This window comes from Zootermopsis nevadensis, unplaced genomic scaffold (assembly GCF_977971745.1).
Source record: "Zootermopsis nevadensis isolate Lab colony 2312 unplaced genomic scaffold, Znev_1.0 Znev_ptg000031l, whole genome shotgun sequence".
Classification (NCBI taxonomy): domain Eukaryota; kingdom Metazoa; phylum Arthropoda; class Insecta; order Blattodea; family Termopsidae; genus Zootermopsis; species Zootermopsis nevadensis.
This window is the reverse complement of record NW_028259163.1, coordinates 4,688,927-4,714,978: the sequence shown is the minus strand read 5'-3', so window position 1 is coordinate 4,714,978 and position 26,052 is coordinate 4,688,927. Positions and strand designations below refer to the sequence as shown.

General features: G+C 35.8%; 1 protein-coding gene across 4 annotated transcripts in view; it reads left to right on the top strand.

Annotated features, from left to right (window-relative positions):
* The window catches only part of LOC110834443 (kielin/chordin-like protein), a 356,749-nt gene extending 340,167 nt beyond the window's left edge, over positions 1-16,582 (top strand). For 3 of the 4 annotated variants that reach the window (XM_022073599.2, XM_022073600.2, XM_022073601.2), the window contains exons 3-6: positions 14,273-14,485; positions 15,216-15,422; positions 15,871-16,061; positions 16,167-16,582. In XM_022073599.2, the coding sequence (XP_021929291.1) occupies positions 14,273-14,485; positions 15,216-15,422; positions 15,871-16,061; positions 16,167-16,247 (692 nt within the window). In that variant the 3' untranslated portion in view covers positions 16,248-16,582. Of the gene's footprint in view, positions 1-14,272; positions 14,486-15,215; positions 15,423-15,870; positions 16,062-16,166 lie in introns of those variants that run through there. The other variant, XM_087359511.1, reaches the window with a different exon arrangement.
* Positions 16,583-26,052: the final 9,470 nt, after the last annotated feature.

Below are 26,052 nucleotides of genomic sequence, written 5' to 3'. Positions count from 1 at the left end.
GAACAGTAGTCTGCAATATTAATTACAATTGCCACCGAACTTCGATCCTCTTAATCTTTGTCAATTCCATGGTTCGATTCTTGGCTGTCATGACTTAAGATTTCGTTGTTTTCTTCAGTACATTTAAATATTTATTGGACAAATTTTTAAATATTTCGAGACCATTTTCTTCGCCATTTGTAATTCATAGTCATGTAAGATTTGAAGTTTTAACAGAGAATAATACACTAAATTCTCTTCCGTAGACATCTGTTTTAAAGTTGAATTATAAATCTACGTTTCGAAGACCTGCGTTGTCTCCATCATCAGGGTCGAAGCTGGCTTTAGGTTTTGAGTCGAGTTTGACGGAATTGATCACATAGGAGGATATTTATGCGTTATAATTATTACGTGTGTACTTGAGAAAATATTACTTATGGAACTTTGAATTAATCAGTAACTCAGAGTTATCTTAGCCTCACTGCTATTGCGTGCTGGCAACCTAAATACAGATTACAGTGCATACCTTAAAGTTATTAACTTCGTTTTGAAACTTCCGCTACATCGTTTCGTACCGACAAACTTCTTACGACCTGAACTTTTTTTATAATATTACTGTCATGTTTTTATATGATGTAAAAACACGCCGATTGGCTGTTTAAAGATTCTTTTAAGATTTTATATGCGTTAAAACTGTTTAAAACGATGGAAAGGCAATGTATACTGAGAAATTCGATAATGCCTGTCATATTTAACCAGTGTCATAAAATGTCTTCGAAGATCAGTCTTGATAATTGAGTCCCTGGAATGCATAAATCTGCTTCTAAATTCTGAAAGGTGTTTCATGGATTTATGTTTGTAAAATCAATTAAATTAATGCTTATCTGCAAAGTGACAAATGTTTGTGTCAACAAACAGAATTAAACATTTTGCCACTGTAATAAATCGCGGTTTTATGCTCTAATGTCACAAAGGACTTAATGGTATATCACGTCTGTTCATTTAATTAAATATACCACACCTTTGACATTTTTAAACTAAAATTTTGTACGATTATTTTTATCTATCCATAAAATTAATTAAATATCAGGTTATTGGCGATGAGTACAAATATGGCTGTCTTCTGAGTTGTAGAGCCGTGTAGCCTGGTAGACGTACCACCAGGCTACACGACCATTTGAAAACGAAGCTACTCTGAGTTTTATTTAAGAACTCAGTCCGTACCGCAAAGAAAACCCAACACTTATGGTTAATGCTGTTTAAGGATATAACAGCTGTTTACTTTGGGGATCATGCAGAACCTTTAAATATATTCAGTGGGTAAAATGAAGAGTTGTTATTTGTTTTAAACAGGTGGTACATATAGTTACCACTGTGTTTGAAAGGCTTAAATATGTCCGTTATGTTGCAGACCACAAGACCATGGCCTATACTCTTACTGCCACAAAAAATATTATTATTAGTGTTCTGTCTGACGACAGGTCCATATGAACAGGATCCTTCCATCCTTTTCTCGGACTGGGACCTGTTCATATACGTTCTTGGCAGATGATCCAGAAGTGGTTTGCCATTGCCTTCTTCTGTGTGTGAATGGAGTAATTGTTGGGATGCCACGGAGGAAAACTCCGTGTTGCCTAGACCACGGCCTTGCCCAACACAAGTTATAAATTCGGGCACCGCCGGGAATCGAACCCGAGACCCCAGGATTACAAGGCCAGCGTTCTGACCGCTAGACCACCGTGGCGTATATTTATTATAGAGATTTATTTATTTTTGTGTTGTGTTGTTAATGAATGTAGATGCTATGGACCGATAACCCCATTAGGGTTCCTGCAAGATATTTACTTAATCCTTTAAAGCACAGATAAAATATGTAGTACCCAATTTAACATTCACTACCCCTACATTTTGCTCACAGAGTGTATTTATGGGTTTTGTATATGCTCAGAATAAAAATGTAATATTTCTTTAAACAGCATTAAATAACTGATGTTTAAATTTAGAATCGTCGTATTTTATTTGTGGTAGAGACTGCGTTCTTAAATATTATTTGCATGTTTCAGCTTTCGTGTTTAGAGGCGGTATAATCTGTGATAATTAACGAGGAATAAGTCATTTGGATATTTTAACGTATGATTTTCAGTAATAAAAATTTCCAGTTTATCTGACAGTTGTAAATTTGGAACAGTAAATCTGATAACATATTTAAGTATAAGACACGTGTCTTATACACAATTTATAGACATTTAGTGATCTTTTTATTCTTCAAGGGCATAGACCACAGGCCTTTTGAAAACTTTGAGAGATTGCGTCTTCGATATTGTGTCATCCTCTTGGTTTATAATTTATCGATACTTTGTAACTCTGTCTGTTGTCATTTATATCAATTTTCTTTTAGCATTTTTTTTATTTTTTAAGTTACATTGATCGAATTATTTTTTATGTTTTCGTTAGAATAGGTCATCATGGGTACTGCCAATGTTTTATAAAATTTTAATTGTGTTTGGCAAAGTTTTATTTAGTTTAATATTTATGATTACGAAATATTATAACCTAAATGTTTGAAGAATATGTTATGATATAGTATGCAGATTTTCAGATGTAGTCCTATATGAATTGTACTTGTGAAATGAATGTCATTTTATATTAAAAAGAAACCAAACGTAAGTTTCCAATGCTTGTAACAATAAAACAGTTTCAAACGTTACAGTAAAAACAAGGGTAATAATATATTTTCCATTTATAAAAACGTAAAATGTATTTAACTTTAATTCTGAATTTATCCATGGATTTAAACATGGTATACACTAATTCCTGTTTTTGCTATTATTTCAGTCTTCTGTAATTCAATTTACGTATACTTGTAAGTTAATATCATGTTTTTTGTTTGCATCATAAATTGAACAAGTAGGAGAGAGCTTTTATATTTGTATTAGATATTTAAATGAAACTCGAGAATTTTCTCATATTCCAACTCGTAAAAGCGAAAGTGGGTGTAGTCTGAATGTCGATTAATGAATACTGCCTTGACTGTAAGGTCATTTAAATACCCTGTATCAACTCTTTACATCAGACGACAACGTAAGATGATTGTGCTAGAGCCATCTAGTAGTGAATCATGAGAGACTTGGATGAGAAATGGCCACTGAATTTTGCTTACGAAACATCTCGTTTCATGCTCGTAAGGTTCTTTTACATGCCGTAAATCTACGAAATGGGACCGCTGGCTTCACTTCCCCTCCGAAGGAAGTTGTACTACGGCTTTTTATCACCCTTAAAAATCCATCGACCTCGACCGGGTTCGAACCCACGTACCTGACTGTTGGAACTTTGGAGCGTTAAAATAAGCTTCTTATTTCCAATGTCTGAGCTGCTGATTTAGTGAATTAAGGATCAAATAAAATCAACATTAGTATATGACAGAGTTAGCGTGTTTTCGAATACGTCTGAATGTGAGTATATGAGCTGTTGTTAAGGTTTTTGGTTATTTTCCAATTTCCTATGCATGTATTTGGACATTTGAATTGGCCACGACGTCTTTAGCTTACGTTATCCACAGCTTATCATTTATAAAAATTATTTATAATCTTCGCTGTGTTAATTAAATTGTTGCTAGAGTGTTCTTACGTAAATTAAGACAAAGTTATGCAAGTTACTTGGACATATCAGTTGATTTATCAAAAAAATAAAACAGTCTATTTTTCCGGCTTCGAAATGTGTTATTCTGTATGAATTGTATTTACTAGAAAACACTTCAGTATCTTCGTGTTTGTTCCAGACTGCTTTACGTGTAACAAAGCCAGGATGGAGTGTAAAAGAGGGTGGAGGACCCATTAAGAGTGAGGATTATTTATCACTTAACCTCATGTTCAGTATCTTCCACTCACCAGAGTAGCTATTCCCTCTCGGATACCAAATCGCATGACATCGCAAATTCTTGGAGAGGCGCTAAGTGCTGGTACGAGAAATTGCAGACGGGGAAAAAAAAATTCACGACGAACGTTTCTGTAAAGGGATATCCAACATTTTAAGAATGGAAGACTTTTCATATTTTGAGCTAGAGCATTAGGTATTTTTCTCTATATTTACCGCCAGACCTCACCATAGGCCCCCGAATATCTTCGTTCGCATTTCTTGTTACCAGAGTCGCCTTACATTAGAAATATATGGATTCATTTTATTTATTTAGTGTTCTGTCTGACGACAGGTCCGTAAGAACAGGATCCTTCCATCCTTTTCTCGGACTGGGACCTGTTCATATACGTTCTTGGCAGATGATCCAGAAGTGGTTTGCCATTGCCTTCTTCTGTGTGTGAATGGAGTAATTGTTGGGATGCCACGGAGAAACCGGGGAAGCCCCCGGAGGAAAACTCCGTGTTGCCTAGATCACGGCCTTGCCCAACACAAGTTATAAATTCGGGCACCGCCGGGAATCGAACTCGAGACCCCAGGATTACAAGGCCAGCGTTCTAACCGCTAGACCACCGTCAATTTAAAATATCACAGACGAGTTTCATTTGTCTTTTAAGGGTAAAAGTATGGATTACTACATCCCTGGAAATAGCCCTTTTGCGTATTGTTTCAATGCATAGCACCTGTGAGACAGACCTTTGCAGATCACTGCTCGACTACTCATCCACCGGGGGGGGGGGGGGGGGTCTCACAATCGATATTCCGGTCGACCCATCCTGAGTTCGTGGTGACATCTGCCTTTTCGATTATCTCTTGTGTTCCGTGTACCCCCACATTCGCAGAAAACACATGCTAGTTAGATATTATTGTATTTGTAATTCACTTTGCTTGTCGGTATAGGGTGATTGTGAAATTCGAAGACTCTTTTTTTTTTTAAATGTAGCAGATATTTTGTCTTCAACGAATTTGTATTTTATTCAGTCATTTTGCGATGTTATTATACGACTCTGTATTAGCTATACAGGTTATTTGTCGTCGAATTTCATTTGGCGAGATGACTATGAATAATTAATAAAGAAATCGTGACAGTTTTAAACCGCGAAGCAAATATTAACGTTAGATTCTGATGATTTATGAGTTGATTGAAACGTTTTTGTTAAGGAGTAAATGCATTTTGTTTTATCCTTGCAGAATGTATTTATTATATAAACTATAATTTCTTTTATATTTGGTTGTTTAATCGAATGAGAAAACGAGACAGTTGAAGGGTGTAGTGAGAGATGCTGCATTTGACAGGCTGTGATGGTTCCCAGGCAGTGCCCACTTGTCCTTTTGTTTATGGTATGTTGAAGAGAAGTGGTTATAGTCCTTGATTTGATGAACGTAATTAGTATATGGTTTATTAAGATTTTCGTTACGAAATTGTTGTTATATTCTAGTCAGATATTCTTCTCAGTAGACTGTTCTCAAACCGCTTTTATCCAAAAATTCTATTCTGCCCTCTGTCAGACAAAGTTTTTCATCCTTATAAAAACAGTCTAACTACCCTTTTGTCTACGAAATGATATCCGATTTCAAGTTTCAAGTTCCTGCGTCCAAGTTTCAAGTTCGAGTGTCACCCTGTTAGACACAGGCAGTTTATTTATCCCGTGAGACGACCTCTAAGAGTCATCCTTTGTCCAGTTGTATCACTAATCAAATTCCACCCGTAACGCAATATAACGTTTGTGGTGGACAAACGAAACAGTGGGACATTTCTAGAGCCAAGAGACAGTGAATCTAGAGCTTATGACAGGATTATCGTATTTGCTCTGGACTTTCCACATAAATTCCAAGTTGGGTCGTTATAATACACAGCTGAACTATAGTTTAATACTGTTTTATAATTTTGTTGAAACATAAGAGGGCTGTAATGTCTGATAAATCTGTTTTTCTCTGTGTCTAGACGAGACGAATACAAATAATGTAATTAAAGACAGATAATGTTATAAGTAATAATGATTTATATACCCATATTTTGAAAAACATTCGAATTTCGTGATAATTTATTGTTTACTTTTTAAAATTGTGTACGAAACATTTTTTTTGTTATTTGTAAAGCATATTATGATGTTGACATTGTGGGTTTTTATGTGTCCCCTAGAACGAAAACAAATACACCGATTTGCACCAAACTTGGCATGTATGTTCTTTGAGACAAGAAAAAGAACACAGAATGGTAAAAATATCGGGAAATTGGACTTAGTTCGAGTTCCGGTGAGGTCTTTACCATCTGGTTAATCCTGTTTAAGGATATAATCGCTGTTTAAATAACCATACGAGATCCATCAATACGCTATATAGGTAACTTGCAGAATTGCTAATTGTTAAAGAAGGCGGTGCATGTTTATAATTATTTAAAGTTTTTGCCTTTGGGGTATCATATTTTTAGGTTAAACCAGTTGATTGAGAATATTAACGAACTAATAATGACTATTATTTTGGATTTTTGTTCTGTGTAGGCATGAGTTATGACATGGTATATAAGGAAGTTGTGTGTCTGAAGGCTAATTTTGTAATGAAATATTCGTTTCTTGCATCAAAAGGACTGTAATGGCGTCATTACTGTAACGGAAGAGGTTTAAGATGGGATATGGTGGGGTGGTTGTTAGGAAACTTGATTTTATGGGTGCACGACAAACTGACTGCTGAATATGGTGACGTGGAATGTAAATGAATGTTCTGTACAGATATTTTTTACCAACTTTTAATAAATATAGTACACGTAAATTTGGCATCTGTTTAATGTTATCTTACTTTCGCGTGAACATTTCGGTTGACGTATTCAAAATTAACGTATTCAATAAACAATTGTAGACCTTTGGAACTCGTATTAAAATCTTTCCATCTGTATTACATGTAAAACTCGAAAATCGACAGATCGATTTTAAAAAAGTTTTAAATTGTAGGATTTAACTAAAATATTTAGAGGTATTTAAATTTTAATTTAATTCGGACAACGATTATTACCATGATGATGGAGGCATTGAATACCTCTGAAACTCGGTATTCTGCCACGAGACTACACGATGCAATATACCTAAAAGATACCGTCTTCCTGAAGGCAACTAATAACTCTGGAGACTAGCTGTAAATGGGAGGATAATATTAAAATGAATCTTAAGGTTTTTCTAGGTTGAATGGATTTGTGTGCCTCGTTTAGATCCAGTGTCTGGATTTTGTGAAAACTGTAATGAATTATCGGGTTAGATAAAAAAAGAGTTTTTAACTCTGCAACAGAACTTGAAATCGGTAACTTACATCTATACAGTTGTTCTTGCTGTATGCATTCTGTCCTTATTTCTCTGCCAAGAAAGAAGGAAGGTGACTTCAATAACTTAAAAAAATACTGCTTCCTCTCTGTGTGTAAAAATACGTAGTAAATAACAATTCCTGTCTTCTATGGTTCGTAACTTTTGTCCTACACAGCGATTCTAAAACTTTTATTCTTCAGGAGCACTTCCGAAACTTTTGAAGTCAATGTTGATTGCCGAATGTATGTTTCAACTGCCACCGCTGCTTTAGTTAAATTTAGAAAATTGATTGCGAGTAAGAACAGATAAGTAACCCTTAGTAAGCGAATATCCCAGTGCTAGGAGAAGGATACTTTGAGGAACAAAGGACTAAAGAAATTTTAGAGCTGCACAAAAGAAAATACTTGTTTTCCTTTTCAAGTTAAAAATATTTCAATACATTACAGATGTAATATTGACTATCGGATTCGATAGTGAATGTGTGAACCTATTTTATAAGTTGAAAGAAATCTCTCAGTACGTAAATGTGTTTTTTACATGAAGGGAATTAAAGTCATGAAGTTTTTTTTGTAATAAACACGAAAGTTTAATTGGCTATTTTACATACCATTCGACTAAATCAGTCGTACTGTTATTATATCGATATTGGTAGTTGCATATTTTTACTAGTGTTGTCAGTCTGTTTTTGTTTGCATTGCTACACTTTTTTTTACAAGTGAAGCCACATTGGCTGGAAAAATCAGAAATTACCAGATATAATGTGTGAAGAAATTTCTTAAATTATTAGGATTTACATTTTCGTCTGATTAACGTGAAAAAATTATCTTTTCCCAGTGTTTGAAGCTCTTTATGTGTTTTGGAACATCTACAGAAATTCAAAATTGAATTTGGACACTGAAATTCTTTGTTCGTAGACGATAATTTGTTACGTAAATTTCATAAGTGTGTACCGTCATTTTATATTTTGTCTGTGAATATTACCACTGTGATTATTCGTAAATGCCGTCAGCAAATATAAATTTATCCCTGAACACTGCCAAACCATATTTTTGCCGTGAAATCGTTTATTCGTTAGTGCCATTATTTTACTCGAATCGATGTCCCCTTTGAAATTTCTGTGTTATATAATCGCTCTCTACCACGTGTCTGCTGCTTTGCCTAATTCATTAGACTCAATTAAATGTATTGTTACTGCTGCTATCGAAATATCATAGTATCTGCATTAATTAGTGTAATGGCGGTAGATTTGTGTTCACGATGAGAAGAGTCCTGTAGGCTATTTTCAAACACAGGAATGCAATTCATTTTGAACTTCAATCAATTGGGGAACAATGTAATTTATTATAGGATGTGATAAATTGTTCTCTGTACGCTTTTGATGTTTGCAGACGTATAATGCCAATAATATTTTATTTTTGAATTTTTTTTTCGAAAAAACAAACTATTTATACAGGGTGTTCAGTTTTAATTTTAATATATTTCTACCTATATTTTTTTATTTTAATTTTACTTTGATTTTATTGATTTTGTTTCATTATCTTTACGCTGCTGCCTCAGATGTGCTTATTTTACTGTATTCTAATGTTGTTAGTACGGAGAATTGGTAATGCGACAAAATATAGCGGAAATGAACGCAATCGGATAAGCAAATGCCTTTGACCACCACATATCCTACATTCACTGACCTAGAATTGATCCCATACCTCCATAATGAGAGACCGGTCAGGTGGTAGTAATGTTCTTGGTATATATTATGCTAGTACCTTGATCAATTACCGGCCGAATTATCGGCCGTCCCCAGTTGTGATTTTACTCAGTCTCTCATAGCCGTTAAATCATGCCATAGCCATGGTAAATCAGCACAGCGTATTTCCAAAATTATTATTCTTTATAATCGTATTTCTGCTTCGTTAAAGGTTTCACAGTGTGTTTAGTTATAAACTAGATTATGGCAGGAACTGCATGAATCAGTGCCAAGCCCTAATTTTTTTATATACTATTTAAGTATGTCTCCATAACGATCATATAATCAACTTACCTGTGTTATAAGATGTGTTGTAAATTGTTTGTCACGTAACCTTTACGCACCGTACGCCAACTTCTATGTCATGAGGACGAAGTTAATCGATTAGATATGGATTAAGTAGATTTTGTGATTCTCACGGTGGCGAGTATAAATATGGTTAGATTATGTTATGCTATGCTACGGTGGTCTAGCGGTTAGAACGCTGGCCTTGTAATCCTAGGGTCTCGGGTTCGATTCCCGGCGGTGCCCGAATTTATAACTTGTGTTGAGCAAGGCCGTGGTCTAGGCAACACGGAGTTTTCCTCCGTGGCATCCCAACAATTACTCCATTCACACACAGAAGAAGGCAATGGCAAACCACTTCTGGATCATCTGCCAAGAACGTATATGAACAGGTCCCAGTCCGAGAAAAGGATGGAAGGATCCTGTTCATATGGACCTGTCGTCAGACAGAACACTAAATAATAATAAGATGAGGTGGTCTAGCGGTTAGAACGCTGGCCTTGTAATCCTGGGGTCTCGGGTTCGATTCCCGGCGGTGCCCGAATTTATAACTTGTGTTGGGCAAGGCCGTGGTCTAGGCAACACGGAGTTTTCCTCCGTGGCATCCCAACAATTACTCCATTCACTCACAGAAGAAGGCAATGGCAAACCACTTCTGGATCATCTGCCAAGAACGTATATGAACAGGTCCCAGTCCGAGAAAAGGATGGAAGGATTCTGTTCATATGGACCTGTCGTCAGACAGAACACTAAATAAATAAATAACAAATAATACTGAAGCTGCTGCCCTCTGTTTTTATCTTGATCATTTGTGTCGACCTAATTTTTTCTTCTATTAAATTGCGTGTTCTTGTTTCATCGTTTTTCATTTGGATGCGTTTTCCTTCATGTATGCGCCTTGTAGGGCTGTCCACACCGTTTGTAATTCGTCATTTATAATCACTGTACCGGTGGATGCAATATAACTTAAAGCATTTTAAAGGCTTCGGTAAATAACCGGTCTTTTTCATCCAACGTGGGGCGCATCCTTGTGGCAAAATTTGACACTTAAAATGTTAATATATAAGATTAGAGATTATTCGATGACAAGCTACTTGAATATTTCTCGTTTATTTATAACTTATTATGGAGACAGAAAAGAAATTGACATGCGAGAAGGTAGTTTCTGCATTATAAAATATTTATATGTCCTGCAGTCGGGGTTTCTGCACTAATGTTCACACTTTTCGTTAATTTATAGAGGACAAAAATTGAGACAGTTCAGTTACAGAGCGTTACCATTTGTTGTTAAAAATCATTTCTGTGTAAATAATGAACCACGGTTAATTTTTTTTTGTACAGAAAAATCATATTTACTTGAAGTCGAACCCAGGACATATTCGAGGTTGTGGCTTTGTTCCTGTAATGTGTCATCTGCTTCTGTCGGAGGCCCATGTACTCATGTCAGTTCTCCGCTGTCGAGTTAGGTAGGAATCGATTGACGGTGGTATTATTTATGGTCGAGAGGGTACAGTTCCAGCTCGATATTAGTTGAGGGATTTTGGGATTAATTTCGAAAGTGGATAATCCTAATCTGTCCACTCCCCCGGAAAACTGAAGGCGTAGTCCCTTGGCCAAGGATTTTACTGTCCTACTCTGTACGAATTCCCGTTTGAGAGATTACTTTATGACTGGCTATCTCTCTTACTTACTGACTGATAAGCTTATTATACAGGATGATCCAAATATATCATATGAACTTATGTTGGAGGATCATTTGGAGCAGAATATGTAAATAAAGTTTTATTTTTAACTCCGTTTTCAACTTACGAAAATTTACTTTGATATCGATTTCAGTATTATGATTATCGATTTTTACAAAATGTAAACAGTTCATTTTAACACAGTATATCAGTTGAGTTCCTTGTTTGCAATAAATGGGAGGAAGAGTAATTTTATGTTCGCGTTGGGGACTCGTCAGGCTTATTACCAGTCCGAGTCTGATAACTGCGCTTCAACTGTTTATGTTCCCAAATTCCCTCAGCGCGAAGACCCCAAAAGGATCAGGTAACACAAAGGAACAAGAGGACAGATTTGATTTTTTTAAGAACCCCCATAAGAATTTTACCAGAGCTTAGAATCACCCTGTATAACTTACGTGTTTATTGTTAATTTGAGAGCTATTGGACATAAATTACATTTTTCCCCGATGGAACCCAAAGTTTCGTAACTATACGTACCTACGTCCTTCCAGCTACCACTAGTTTTTCCAAGTGTTCATTTTCTCGTCAGGTTTACCAACATAAATGTTACACACGTTATTTTCGACATGCACAATACATCCTTATTAACGTACTATATGACGTATGTAACAGGTTATAAATTCATACAGAATTATAGAATTTTAATAGAAGGACATGAATTTAAGTTACCATATATGAAACCCGGTCGTAGATGTGGGTATAATATTAAAATTGATCTTAAAGAATTAAGATATGTATGAGTGTGATCTGTGTTGTTTAGTTATTATCAACTGATGAGCTCAGATTATGAAAATTCTTACTTTGGATTTTTTCTTTCGTGACTTAATTCTCCAATTTTCTTAATCCTTAATCTGTGTATAATTTCCGAGACGAGAATTAGATATTTGTACGTCCAGTTGCATAGTTTCCAGGATGTTTTGATTTAGCCGCAAAAATTAGAAGGCTAATTTAAATAATTCCACTTTGATATTCAACACAGGCTTTTTGGAACAAGGCGACGGAAACTTGTAGCTTTATATTCTACGAAGAATTATATTAACCTTTACTCTAGCCGGCTTAACAATAGCATGGACTCTCCGGGGACCTTTTCGGTATAATAGAACATAGCAATGCATGGTTCAGGGCAAGAATGTAACACGTACTTTCTACCCTGGCTGGTTAATTACAATTTTGTGAAATACTTCACAGGTGGCGTTTGTAAAGTATCTTAATGCTGTTGTGTGAAATTCAAATATCTAGTTCTGTTAACCCACTCCAAAAAAAAAAAATATAGAGTCCTCGTTCAGAATCTGATAGTTTCTCAGCGTGTCAGAAATATACCTTCTTTTACGGATCCAGAATTTCAACGTGATCAGCGTTAACGAATGATTATTCATGTGTCTTATTCAAATGTTCGTTCAGGTAAGCTAAAAAAAATCAATTTTCTGTGAATTTGTACAAGTATTAGAGATAAGCTCATAAAATGTATACGTGTATTCTCTTTTATAAGGAGATCGATAAAATTTTCTAGTCTAAATAATAACTTAAATTCTTAGATATTTCTCGTAAAAGGTGTACAATATTTAATTATAATCACATCCGTTCTGCAATTGATCACTGCGTCTGATTGAACGTGATCACGCTGTACGTCACATCAGCTGTACATAAACTCACATCTACCTTGGTTAATACAGTTTATGAAAATAAAATATATTTTAACATGGCTGCCTTTTGGGATGTTGCATCGTTTAGGTTAGGTACTGACCGACGTTTCAGAGGCGACTACAGGATGCTAACCGGGATGACAGCCATTTTCATATTTGAAGCCGTGATAATAATTTTTTTATGAGAATGATACGAACTATGTGGTTAAATTACTGAATATTAAGGCAGCTTGTACCATTTACATCTCGAAACATCTGTTACTGACACGTGACATTAGAGATATAATTGACAAGTTGGTTTCATAGGATTAGTATAGGAAACTGAACGTTCAGTGCGTTGTTTATCTGAGCTAATCACATGTTGACACATGTGATTAAATACTAAACGTGGGAGAACATTAATATCCTAACAGGATTTCCAGCCAACAAATTAAAATTTATCGGACATTAGGATTCACAAATTTGTTCAACGTGTATACACGTAGAACAAAAAATTTTTTACGAAAAAATTTACGTATTTAAGTGTTTATTTTATATATATTATATAATATAATTCAGATTTTCCTCTTTAATTTTCTCCGCATTTATCTCATCAGCATGAGATGCAAAAAAAAATGTGATCACAGAACTTGTCTTACGCCATTGTTGCACGTTGCAATACCGATGGCAACAATTAAATTTTTGTGAGCTGATTCATTAATAGCTGCATATGCAGCGTCTGTGTTGACCTTTTCCGTAACACGCCGCCCCTGGAAAGAAGTACGCCCATGGGAACTCTGGAATATACGAACTCGGCTGACCTTTAAACCTTTAAAACACATTGGTAACTGTATGTACCACCTACTTTAATATCCACAACTCTTCATTTTGTATATGTATAGATCTTGCATGATTCCAAGTGTGAAGAAAATTATTTTCTTAAACAGAATTAGCCACATGAACTTCTTAATGGTGAAGTTTTATTATGATTATTATTATTAAATAAATAAATTAATTGAATTAATTATTATTATTATTTATTTAGTATAATATTTTATTTTGTATGTTGTTTGTCCAAAATTGAACTGATTTTAATTTAATTTTTAATTTACTTATCCATAACATTTAGCTCATTTACTTATTAATTATTTTGCAATAAATTAATATTGTACTTTATATATTCAGTTCATTGTTTGTTTGCTTTAGTATTGTAAATTTCTGTATTGTTGTTAGTGCTTGGCTGTTATTGGCCTTTTCGGCTGTTGTCAAGCACTTTAATAAATGAATTGAATTGAATTGAATCGTATCTATTCACCATTTTTGAAGTGTATTTACTTCTGTGTACCTGAGACAAAACTTGTCCCTGAGGTAGATCGCTCAGCAGCTATTTCTGAAATAAATTTTGTTTTGTATTATTATAATTATTATTTGAGGTACGGACTAGATTATTAAATCATCCACAGTTTAAAAAGATCTAATCGATTAAATGTGTTGTGGTAATTATATGAATATCCTACTTTAAAAGTCAGTAAATTTGTATTTTGTATTTATGGGTTTCGTAATATTATCAGAATAAACAGCGTTAACCAATTGATATTTGTAATGGATACGCGTTATGCATTATTTGTGGTAATAAGTGATTTTTTTATTTAAACGAGCTTTGGCTTCAGAGAATTAAATGTTTCTGTGTTTCAGCGGAACTGGACATCCTGAGGCTGTTGAACGTGACAGGGTCGACCCCTGGTGTGAGTGAAGTACTGGGTCCCTTGTCACGTGTCCCTGCCTACAAGTTCCGGCCAGGATACAATAACGTGCTTGTACCAGGCCCTGGGGCTATTGCAGCGACCCTGACGGCCCCTGAGGGATTCACACTTCTCTTTGTGTATAGGCAACACCGCAAGACTCTCGGTGAGGACTTCGTGGAACATGTGAATGTCCTGTATGCATTGTAATTCTATAGAGATGAAACTTCAGTATAAGAAGCGTATACCGCTGATTTAACCGCTAGGAATAGTAAGTGTTCTTCCAGGGCGAAAAGTAAGGTCAAGCGGCCGGAACGTGAAACTACCCATGTAAGTCTGGATATTGCTTAGGTTAAAAATGCATGGAACTATATGTGGGGTTTTAGTAAGCACCATTGACAACTTTATATGATGGTTTAATTTGTTTAATTTATGAGATGGTAAAGTTGCGTCATATTGTGATATAATAAATATATATTGTTTAAGTCTTGTCCGTCTAATCACAATAAATTCTTATTAAATATTAAAATATTACAATAATTAACATTTAAAATATTTAAAATATTAAATGATGTTCTTTATCGAAATATTCGATGGTCTAATGTAAATCGAATATTTCGAGTGAAAAATGATGGTCTAATGTAAATCGAATATTTCGATAAAGAACATCATTTAATATTTTAAATGTTAATTATTGTAATATTTTAATATTTAATAAGAATTTATTGTGATTAGACGGACAATATTTAAACAATATATATTGTTTAATTTGTTGAAACATTTATTTAAACGAACTTTAAATTATACGATAATTGTTAATTGAAAAATATAATAAATATTGATGTTTAAGTGGTTATTCGGTTGAGGTCCGCTAGTTGTAGTGTTGTCAATTTCAGGAACACTACTGTCAATACACTCGCCAGGCCGGGTGACACCTTGGTTCCAAGCTACATCTAACCTCCGTACGGGTCACTTGGTTTTACACTACAGGGTCACGTCGGATTCGAAGCTGCATCAGAATTCGTGGGCCTTGCAACAGCAGCACGTCCCTTCGCAGCCGCTGGCCCGAGGCGTTAGCGTGCCTGCAGCCGAGACCAAGAAAGGTAAACATTCGGTGAAACGAAACCATAACACACTGTATAAGGACCGAGCGTGTATCGGCAGATATTTTAAGTAAATTTCCCTCCAGAGTAGGAAAATGTCTTCAGAGTTTTTTTATGCCGTGTAGTCTGGTAAACGTATGGTATTTTTTTTGTGAAGCGAAAAACTAACACCTGAAATCTGAAATAATATTTTACATGTTTGTAAAGTAAATTTTCGTACATTTTCCTGACACGGAAATGACATTTAGGGCACTAATGTATTGAATTTATTATTTATTTTCAAGAACAAATATGGAAGGTTTATCTTTTCTTATGTTTCTGATACAGATGTGCTTAAGATTATATATTTTCGTCTCCAGGAACGTGTCACACTGCTGTAATATAAAATATTCCATGTTTTCCTTGTAGTGTTGCAATATTGATTACTCTGTCATAACCGTGTTCACAGGAAATGGATGGACACATCTTGCTGTCGTGTATAATGCCACTTCCAGCACTTTGACTCTTTATATGGATTGTCAGAAACCAAAATCGCAACCAGTCGCGGGAAATACAGGGGCACGGACCCCAGGTTTCCACATACCACACGATTCACTTGTTTATTTCAGACAAGAACCAGGATTCAAAAAGAAATTCCTGGTACGTCTACATTGTAATAAAATTAATAATATTAAATGTCAGCCCTGCAGAAAATGAAATTACTCTATTTTTAAGAACGTAAGTCTAGTAAAAATCTTTCCACAGGGATCCATGCAGATGGCAAAGATCAAGTCGTATCCAGTCTCCAGAAAGGACTTTGGTTGGTCCTGCAACCCAGTTCCTTAGCAGCAGAAACATTTATTCCAGAAGGCGTAGGGCAGCTTCAGCCCTAATCATCATTTCGAACGTGTTTCATGATTTTATGCAGTGAACTCTTTTTCTTTTGGATCTGTTTTATTTCTAGCCAGTAGATCTGATTAGGTAATTGCCTGTTCTAAATCAATATATTAATTTAATAAACTGAACTGGGATCGTGTAAAAATCATACAGTACAAACAGAAGGTTCCAGAACTTTGAATGGCACGTACTGACGTAATGAATTGTCAGTTCACTCAGATTTTCAGTTAAATTCATCTTTATTATCAGGATATTAGTTTAAATAAAAAAATATTACAATATAATTTATTGAACTCTTTATACTATTTATTTATATGTATATCCCATCTTACCAAATCCATTTTCTATAAAACAATATTCCAGTTATTTCACGTCACATTTGAGGGTATTTTTTTTTATTTTGTTTTACTTGTCTTGTGAATATGATTATTTGTGAATTTATAAAAATATGACTGAGACATGGAGGAAATTATCGATGTATATTTAGTTAGGATGACTGAATCCAGATTCCTGCCAAATGCAGACTCTGTAATAGGCGCCAACATAACCTCATTTGCATTTCTACTTACCAGAGTTGCCACCATTAAAAATTAATTTCAGTTTGTTCTGCATTGTACCAGTGGCACACTCCAGCAGTAAAGTGTGATGGACATTGGCTATTATATTAGGAGTTGATCGTAAGGTAAAACACGGGTAAGTTAGCTGGAATACTATCAGCTTCTCAAAGACCCAGGTCTGTTGGTTAGACAGTCACCAAACACAAAAATATTTGCGTATTACAATGAATATTTCACTACATGCTTTTGTTAATGGGATATAATTTCCCTTTACTTGCTTTCCGTACGTTCCAATGTTAATAGTGCATTTTCTACGCCACAGTTGGCACTCCCATGACATTGAAATAGTACAGGCGAGGGGAGTGAGGGGTCGTGATAGACTGACAGACGAGCATCAGGTGATGTTGGCTAGGCAGGGTTCGTTTTGTTTAGTGCGTCTCACTTTCATTCTGCTGTCACGAGAATTAAGTGGGGTGGATATGGGAAGTGTCTGTTTCTGTGTTTGTTGAAACGTTGTTTATTCTGTAGTGAAGTGTCTTGAAGCAGTGGAAGAAGTTCGAAGATCCCAAAGTTACGTAGGTCACTGTTGGTTACGCCCTAAGGCAAGGTCACGATATATTATTTAGATAAGTGATCTGCAGATCCGTATACTTATTTAGGTCATGTTATTTACTGATTTCGTATTACGTAATTTGCCTTTCCGTCCCAATTAACCCTTTGAAGCCGAAGATCGTCTGAATATTATTTATGAATTCAGTCCGTACCGCGAAGAAAACACTACACCTCACCATTACGAAAATCAGCTGGTTAACCCTTTGAAGCCGAAGCTCGTCTTCATAATATTTACGAATCCAGACCGTACCGCGAAGAAAACACTTCACTTAACCATTAGAAGTCGAATCAGGCGGTACCACATAAGATTTAACAAAAGAACATCCCGGTCAAAGCCTTAATAACACTTTGTACGTTATGTGTATACATGCAATGTGTACATGATATTTTTTTCATCTCAGAGAAAACAGGTACACACACAAAGTTGCAGTTTTATTCTGATAGAGTGAGGAAACATTTGCCTGGCAGTATCTCTTTTTTTTTTGTAGTCATTTAGGTTATGTATAATTAATAATAACCACGAAAATGTTCATCTTGTAGATACGTTGTTAGGGTGCCATATTTATTGTGGTCCGTAATGACCACGAATTGTATTGCAGCTTAAAGAAAGTGACCTTCCTTAGCAATTATTAAACAATACGAAAAAATAAAATTATTTATTCATTATAACAGGTCCTATGAATACATATTCCAATTAATCACGTTTGTACTATTCGCTAAAGTGGCGTCGCGTAGTGACCGTCTTACGAATTGTAAAGCAACGAATTTGGCGTACATAAATCGCTTTTGCAATACCTGATGTTCGCCTAGCAACAAGACCTGAAAACGAGAGAGGCATGTAGTTAGAAACGGAAAACAAAGTGAAAACCCGAAAAATATTGAGTTATTCGGATGTTACAATGCTGAGTAGTATAGGCTTTTCTGACATGCACGCCATATAAAAGTAATTTCAGATTTTGTTATATAAAGTATTGATATTATCAAACTAAATATCAGAGGTAATTTGACGTAATCTTCAAACTTTAGGAACTACTAAATTTCACTACGTGTTATACCTTGGCTCACAGATTTTACTTTTCGAATGTTGGCTGCGTCCACGAAGTCACGTACGCGAGTATGGACTCTGGACGGCGGATTTCACGAGGAGTGAGGGTGAAAGTGTTATTATCTCCAATGGTTGTTTGTAACTGTGCGGTTTAAATACTTTCATACAATCTTCTTCGCGGACTGTAGCTTCATATATAATCCATACGGACCAATAATTGTGTGACCATAAATATAGCGTGAGCCTAACGTATAAATGTTGAAGTGAAAATTAATCAGACATTTTTGACTGGCGTGTGAAACTCCATCTTGCAACTGGTTTCCATTGTAGGTGAATAAGTTTATGTGCTTCAAAGAAAAAAAGACTGTCGTGGAGTTGCATAACTTCTTAGAAACATCTAGATTTGGGTAAGTAATATATTTCTGTCTCTTTATTGCATTACATGATAACACAGTGACTTATATTAGAAACAACTTTTACGTACCGACATGACGTCATCCATCGCCAAATGTCTCGCATTATTTATGGTTTAAGGTCTCGATACTAACATTAAATTCAACCAAACATAAGCCACCATTACTAAATTACTACTAAACTACTAGATTTGGTGTTAATTGAAATGCTTACAATAGAGTCCAACACGAAATAACTTTGATTCAAAATTTGTACTGTAATTGAGTTACAAAGAGCTTAGCTATATCGAAGTATTGTCAGAATAAAAACGGCATAAGTAACTAGTGACAGTGTGTTTCATGAGATATGTGTTTGTTTCTTTGGTGAGGTAGGATAATTGTTTTGCAAAATGTATAGCACGAACGAGATTAAATGCTAAGATACATCATCTTATGCAGTAACATAATTATATTTTGTCTTATAACTTGATATCTATTATCTCCTGCAATTTGTTGGAAATAAATGTTATATAATTAGTAAGTTGTGGGCGTATAACATAGTGAGGTATGAAATAAAAGTCATTACGTTTAACTGGTAGATACTTTGTATCCATTTAGCCCAATACAAAGTATAAAGTCGTGCAACCTTGACGTATTTTAAACGAAAATGTAATCCGAAGTTGAGTGCCTATACGCTAACAAGAGAAAGCCTGACATTACTTTCATTTACTAAATGGAAAAGTTGATGAAAGCTATGTTAATCACTTCTTCCACTCTGCAAACTACCCCTACCACTACACGCCCCCAAATCTACCCCCATTACCTGCTGCTGCTTAATTACTGCGCCTGTAATGGCGGTGTGGGGACAGAACACGCATTTTCGAGACATCTAACATCGCTTTGGATGGATGTATACACACGTTTACAGTCATGTAATTGGTGTTATTGTAGTTAGTGTTTATCTTTAGGATACTTTGTACATAATACTGTTGTCAACTTGCGTATTAGTGACGTTTAACATTGTATCAGGATTACAAACCACACAACACACAAATTGTTTAATCACGTATTAAAACGAAATCAGAGTACACGTTCGTGAATGTTTCCACAAACTGTGTTACCGTGAAACTATCTGGTGATACGAGGAATTCTAAAGAATTATTTCCTTCTCGTTTTCTTCTGGGTGTCATTAATAAAATCTGCACTGATCAAAATTCGAATAAATGTAGGATTTGAAGTTTTCGAGGCCGTGATGGCTGTTTTCTGGGTTGAAGGGCCGTGTAGACTTATTGGTGTTTACCGACGTTTAAGAGGTCCTTATTGCGTCCATCATCAGGGCGTTAAATTATTCATCACGTATACTATTCTACAAGGGGCTACAACTCAGAAGTCATCCATCAACAAATACAATATCCTTCTATCTCTGAACGATCCGTCAACATTGTAGTATCAGAGTTGGTAATTAGCTCCATGTCAGTCGAATCACTACGCTTACCCCAACCAAAGTACATGGCTGTGTGATACATGGGACCCCGTGGTCAGGAGTTTGCCCTGTGGGCATTGCTACGTCAAACTAAATGAGATTTACGAGAGAATATAAATCTTTTGAATCCAATTAGCCATGATTTTAAGTCAACATGGTCATCTATCATTTGACACAATGGAATGTGTTGCGAAATTTGCTGATTCGATAAAGTGACTGAAATACTGTGGTGTTGATCCCAGTTTAACAGGATTGTGGTCATTGACCTCGTTGCATTGAAAATCATGTTTGGTCAATCAAGTAATTCGTAGTTGGAACTAAACAATTTTTGGTAGAGTATTTTACTTTTTTTAACGTTCCTATAATTTGTTTAAATTACTTAAATGTTATCTTTAATATAATTAATTTAAATTCCTTTTATATATTTTATCCTTCGATATCTGAGCATAACTCCTGGTACAGATCGTAAAAACTCGTAACATTTTCAGATGTTTTCGTATTATTTTCTGTTATTAAAATTTATGATAAATACTGAAAGAATATTCGAGTTCCCGTAGGATATTTGTTAAAGAAGATATAATTATATAATTATTATTGAATTCTTTGAGAGTATTTTGTTGTTATGTGTGTTTGAATGTATCGATTTTTATCTAATTCTAAATCTTACTGGCCAACGCATTTGAGTTTAAATATTACGTAATAATAATAATATATCATATAATTTATTTTACACTTTTATAATTTATTAGTTGCTATGTAGTAAGTGCGTAGCGAGAATAAATTATGCCCGTCCGTCTGTCCAGTCGATTGAACTACCACTTGACGGATTTGGATGAAATTTGGTGTGAAGGTTGTGCCATTCTGTACGACATCGAAATTGTACTTAAGAATGTCCTACGAACGGTGATAACAAAATGGTACACCGATCTGTTGGCCAAAGTGTGAAATATAGTACAAGACGAATTTAAAACCTCAAAATGTACGTTTAAAAGAACGCGAGAGGATATTATATGTATTCGGTACGGAATTAACTTCCCGGGCGTGTTAATGTTACTGACGTACGAATACGTTTAGTAGTTTGCCACAGAAAGAAAGCTAAATAAGAAACATGAAAAGTGATCAAGTTTGACTTTAATGAGTGTGAATAGGTGATATAAAATAATAAGAATAAAAATTAAATGTTTGAAATGAGATTTCCGAGGCGTGTTAAAATATATTTTTATCAAAAAATAACGAAACTAATATAAATATGTGTATATTATATATTGTTAACAAAAAACGAAGATTGGGGTTTAGGAAAATTTACAAACTCCTGAATAAATAAATTATGAAAGCCTGGAAGCAGGAGTTAGCCCGTAGTTGTGATAAATTTGAAGTAGACACGAAAATGGAAAACATTCTTAAATAAATTTAATCATTCAATACTGTTATCAGCATCGGCCACGTGACACTAATCTGTTGCTTTGCCTATATCCGTACTGTGCGAGCATCTCACATATTTCACGAGTGTAAAAGACCTAAAGCAATCTCCCATTTCCGCTCTCCTCGTCCATATTTCTCCGATCGTCCACTTCGTCGCTTTCGACGCTAGAAAGCGTCGCAAGTAATTTGTTACCACTAAGTCACGTGACAGTAAGCTTCGCCTGCCAGCATAGGACTCGCTCGCCACATCGGGTGTTCAGTATACAGACGGAGATATTTTTCTGGTGGAATGAAATAAAAGATTGGGTTTAAATCCTACAGACACGATATTTTTCACGAGTTGTGTGTTATAAATCAAATATTAAGGTTCTGCGTGTCATTTGTCATACGTTTTCTTACCGCTAAGATTCGGGTTTAGTTCCGGAACAGTCCGTATTGAATTTGTGGCGGACTAGAGCTCATTTATCAAAGATTACTTTGGGTTTTTTTCCTAAGGATCATCACAACAGATGTTCCATATTTATTATTATATTATCAAGGTCTTATGGTAACATTCTAAGTGCCAGGTGTAGAATTCTCAGACCATATCTGTTGTAAAAATAATTATTATTGTTCTTTAACGCTTGTAAAAAAAATGTTCGCATATTTAACACTTGGTTTAATATTCAGTAACTTTGAATTTTGTCCACGAAGTGCAAATAAACAACTATTTCCTTTTGTAACACAAACCAGTTTATCTTTTTAATGAAGTTTCCTTGTGGTTTCTTCGCGGTAGGAACTCAAAATACTCGTAATATAGTGGTCAGTGTCCGACATGCTTGACTGAGCGATGCGAAAAGAAAAATTCAATTCTGACATTGGTGATTTTCTTAGTACAAACAGCAAAGGAGGATATTCTGTTAAATCCTGTTCCTTCAGGTAGATCGATCTCGTAACTGTACTGAAGGGTCCTGAGTTCTGACTTGGTGGAGAGATTGAACTTATACGAGGTGCGATCGAAACGTTTCCAGACTGCGCATATAAAAACCCGTACACTTATCTCAGGTATTAAATTCATCCATCACCCTCGAAGTAGTTCCCCTGGGAGTGAACACAACGATCCCAGCGCCGCTGCCAAGCCTGGAAGCATCCCTGGAAATCTTTCTTTGTCAGCCTGTCAAGCACCATCTGCGATTCTGCCTGAATCTCTTCTATCGTCTCAAATCTCCTTCCCTTTAGCTGAATTTTCATCTTTGGGAAGAGGAAGAAGTCACATGGAGAATAAGGAGGGTGCGGGATGACGGCCATGGGGTTTGAGGCCAAAAACTGCCTAACGTTGAGGGCGGTGTGCGCTGGCGCGTTGTCATGATGAGTCGCATGTGGAGTTCTTCCTTTAGAATCAGCTGACAGGTCCCATAGCCTATCCCAACAATGTCGCACAAGTCGTTGATGGTACGACGTCGATCTTCGTGAATGGCCTGCCGAATCTTCGTAACATTTTCGGGCGTTGTGCTCGAAGATGGTCGTCCAGAACGCTCGTCATCATCGACAGAGGTTCGGCCATTTTTAAAACGTGAATGCCATACAAAAGTTTGTGCACGACCCATTGCGGACTCCCCAAATGCTTGCTTTAGCATTTCATAGGTTTCCGTAGCCGTTTTGGCGAGTCTTTGGCAAAATTTGATTTGTTCATGAAAATCCGCCATTCCGAGGGTCGGTGTAATGCACTACCAAAACGCCCGTAACTAAGAAACAAATGCTAATTCGATGATGCCGGCTAGCACACTGATTCACTATGAATGTAGGCCGCACCCCCTAGCGGCAGAAGCTCGTACTACATCCGGTTCGCCCTCTATTGACACAGTCTTGAAACTTTCCGATCGCACCTCGTACGTACAATAGAAATCTTTTAAAATCAATTTAGTGTATATTCTTAACCTAGACTGTTAATAACTAGTTTCTGAAAGACTTCAGTATTTATTTTGCTCAGCTAAGGGCTTATAGATTCTTATTTCCTTGGTTCACGCAATTACCACTGGATTACATGCCACCAAACATCTTGTATCAAAATGAAAATGCCACCAGTAATGAATGCACTGATGTAAGGATTCTAATTATTATTAATTTATATATCCCTTCAACAGGCTGGCCACATTTATGTCTTGCGGTTGTTGCGCTGTGTTCTCTTGTGGTTAAGTAGCAACGTTTATGAGCAACATGCTCTCTTATATTCGGGGTTAAACCCCGGTAACACTTGACGGCGCAATAACACAGGAAGACCACATTCTGAACTCATACCTCCGTGAAAACCTCAAACCCACAAGGAGCGCAGACGAGCAGTTAAACATGCCACACATTTTAACTGAAATTACGTTATGGAACACGCAGTGGTTTCAGGGTTCTGAGTAATAAACAGGCAGTTGCCACAACAGGCTGTTCTATTCGAAATGAACACTGGGAGTAGTGAGTCTCAAGTATTGGGTTTTCAGATCTTACGTGATTTATTATTTCTGAGTGAGTGTTCCACATTTATAAAAGCGACACCAAAGAAGGTTGAATAAACAGGATATAAATATAGGAAAATGAGGAAAATATTTATCTACAGATAAATTAAGAGCGGTTAGAACGCTGGCTTTGTAATCCTGGGGTCTCGGGTTCGATTCCCGGCGGTGCCCGAATTTATAACTTGTGTTGGGCAAGGCCGTGGTCTAGGCAACACGGAGTTTTCCTCCGTGGCATCCCAACAATTACTCCATTCACACACAGAAGAAGGCAATGGCAAACCACTTCTGGATCATCTGCCAAGAACGTATATGAACAGGTCCCAGTCCGAGAAAAGGATGAAAGGATCCTGTTCATATGGACCTGTCGTCAGACAGAACACTAAATAATAATAATAATAAACATTAGATAGACAAATACCACGTGCGTAGATATATAATTTTATGTTTGGATTTATAAGGGTTTTACTGAATTTTTCTCATACAAAAATACAGTTTTATTTCGTCAATAAAAATCAGCAAAACAGTGTTTAATATTACATATATAAACATATAAGAAGCTGTGAAATAATAGTTAACTCTTTGAAGTCGTGGCTAGTCGAAATAACATTTGACTCCAGTCCGTACCGCAAAGAAAACAACACTTCACCATTAAAGATATCAACTGGTTAATGCTGTTTAAGGAGATAATCGCTGTTTATGCTAGGAATCATACGAGATCTGAAAATATACTCGGTAGAAAATATGAAGAGAAAATTATTGTTAAAAATGATGGTACATATATAATTACGATTGGATTTAAAGCGTTAGTGGAGAGTACATGAATTATGTTATTTCTGTTGCTGGGTAAGCTCGAGTGATGTCAGTAGTTTTCCGGCATGGATAATGTATAATGCAGAAAATGACGATAACATAATGAGTGTATACATGGCTGATCAATTCCTTCGCCTTTCATTGGGGCAGATTCTACCTAAGGGTAGACAGACTTATAGAATGATGACGTATAGGCAAGGTCCCTCGCTTTATACTACAGCACATTCATTTAGTTAAATACTCCCAACATTTTTTGCAAGGAGTGTAAAGAGGGGTTGAGCGAATTACGGATTGCTGAGATGTACTGCATAATCCGTAAACACAGATCCCAAAAAGCTCCAACGAAGCGTGTACCAACACAGGATTTTGATGCCTCGTCCTACATAGCTACGTAACGAACAACGGCTATTCATATATGGAAGGTACCGGATTCAAACCTCTGCTGGGTCAGAACATAATTAGATGTTAGAAGTTCTCATCTTTCCTAAAGCTAATGTTTGTATTTTACGTTAAAAATGTCTAATTCCGTGAGATCCATAATATACGCAGTTTGGTACAGAAAATTAACTACAAAATGTCCATAAAAGAATATATTCTAACACGACATCAGTTTTAAATCATGGAACAATGTTCAAAAAGACATTTCTTTTATTATATTTTAATATAAGTTTATTCCTTCTTGGAAATATCAAGTGTACATTTATTTTTATTCACGATATTCAATATGGATTCCACCTTGTAACTTACAAACGAGCCTCTCTGTAGTATCTCTCGCTCCAACCACTATATAATTCGTACCACCGGTGGTTTCTGACAAAACCAGAGTGAAGTTAGTAACTAGTCTGTAGACTTTACATTACGTACACTCCTGCCTCGCGTCTATCAGAAGGAATCAAGTTGCTTCAGCGGACAGGGAAATTAAACCCATAAACTACATACTGTTCGGTGGA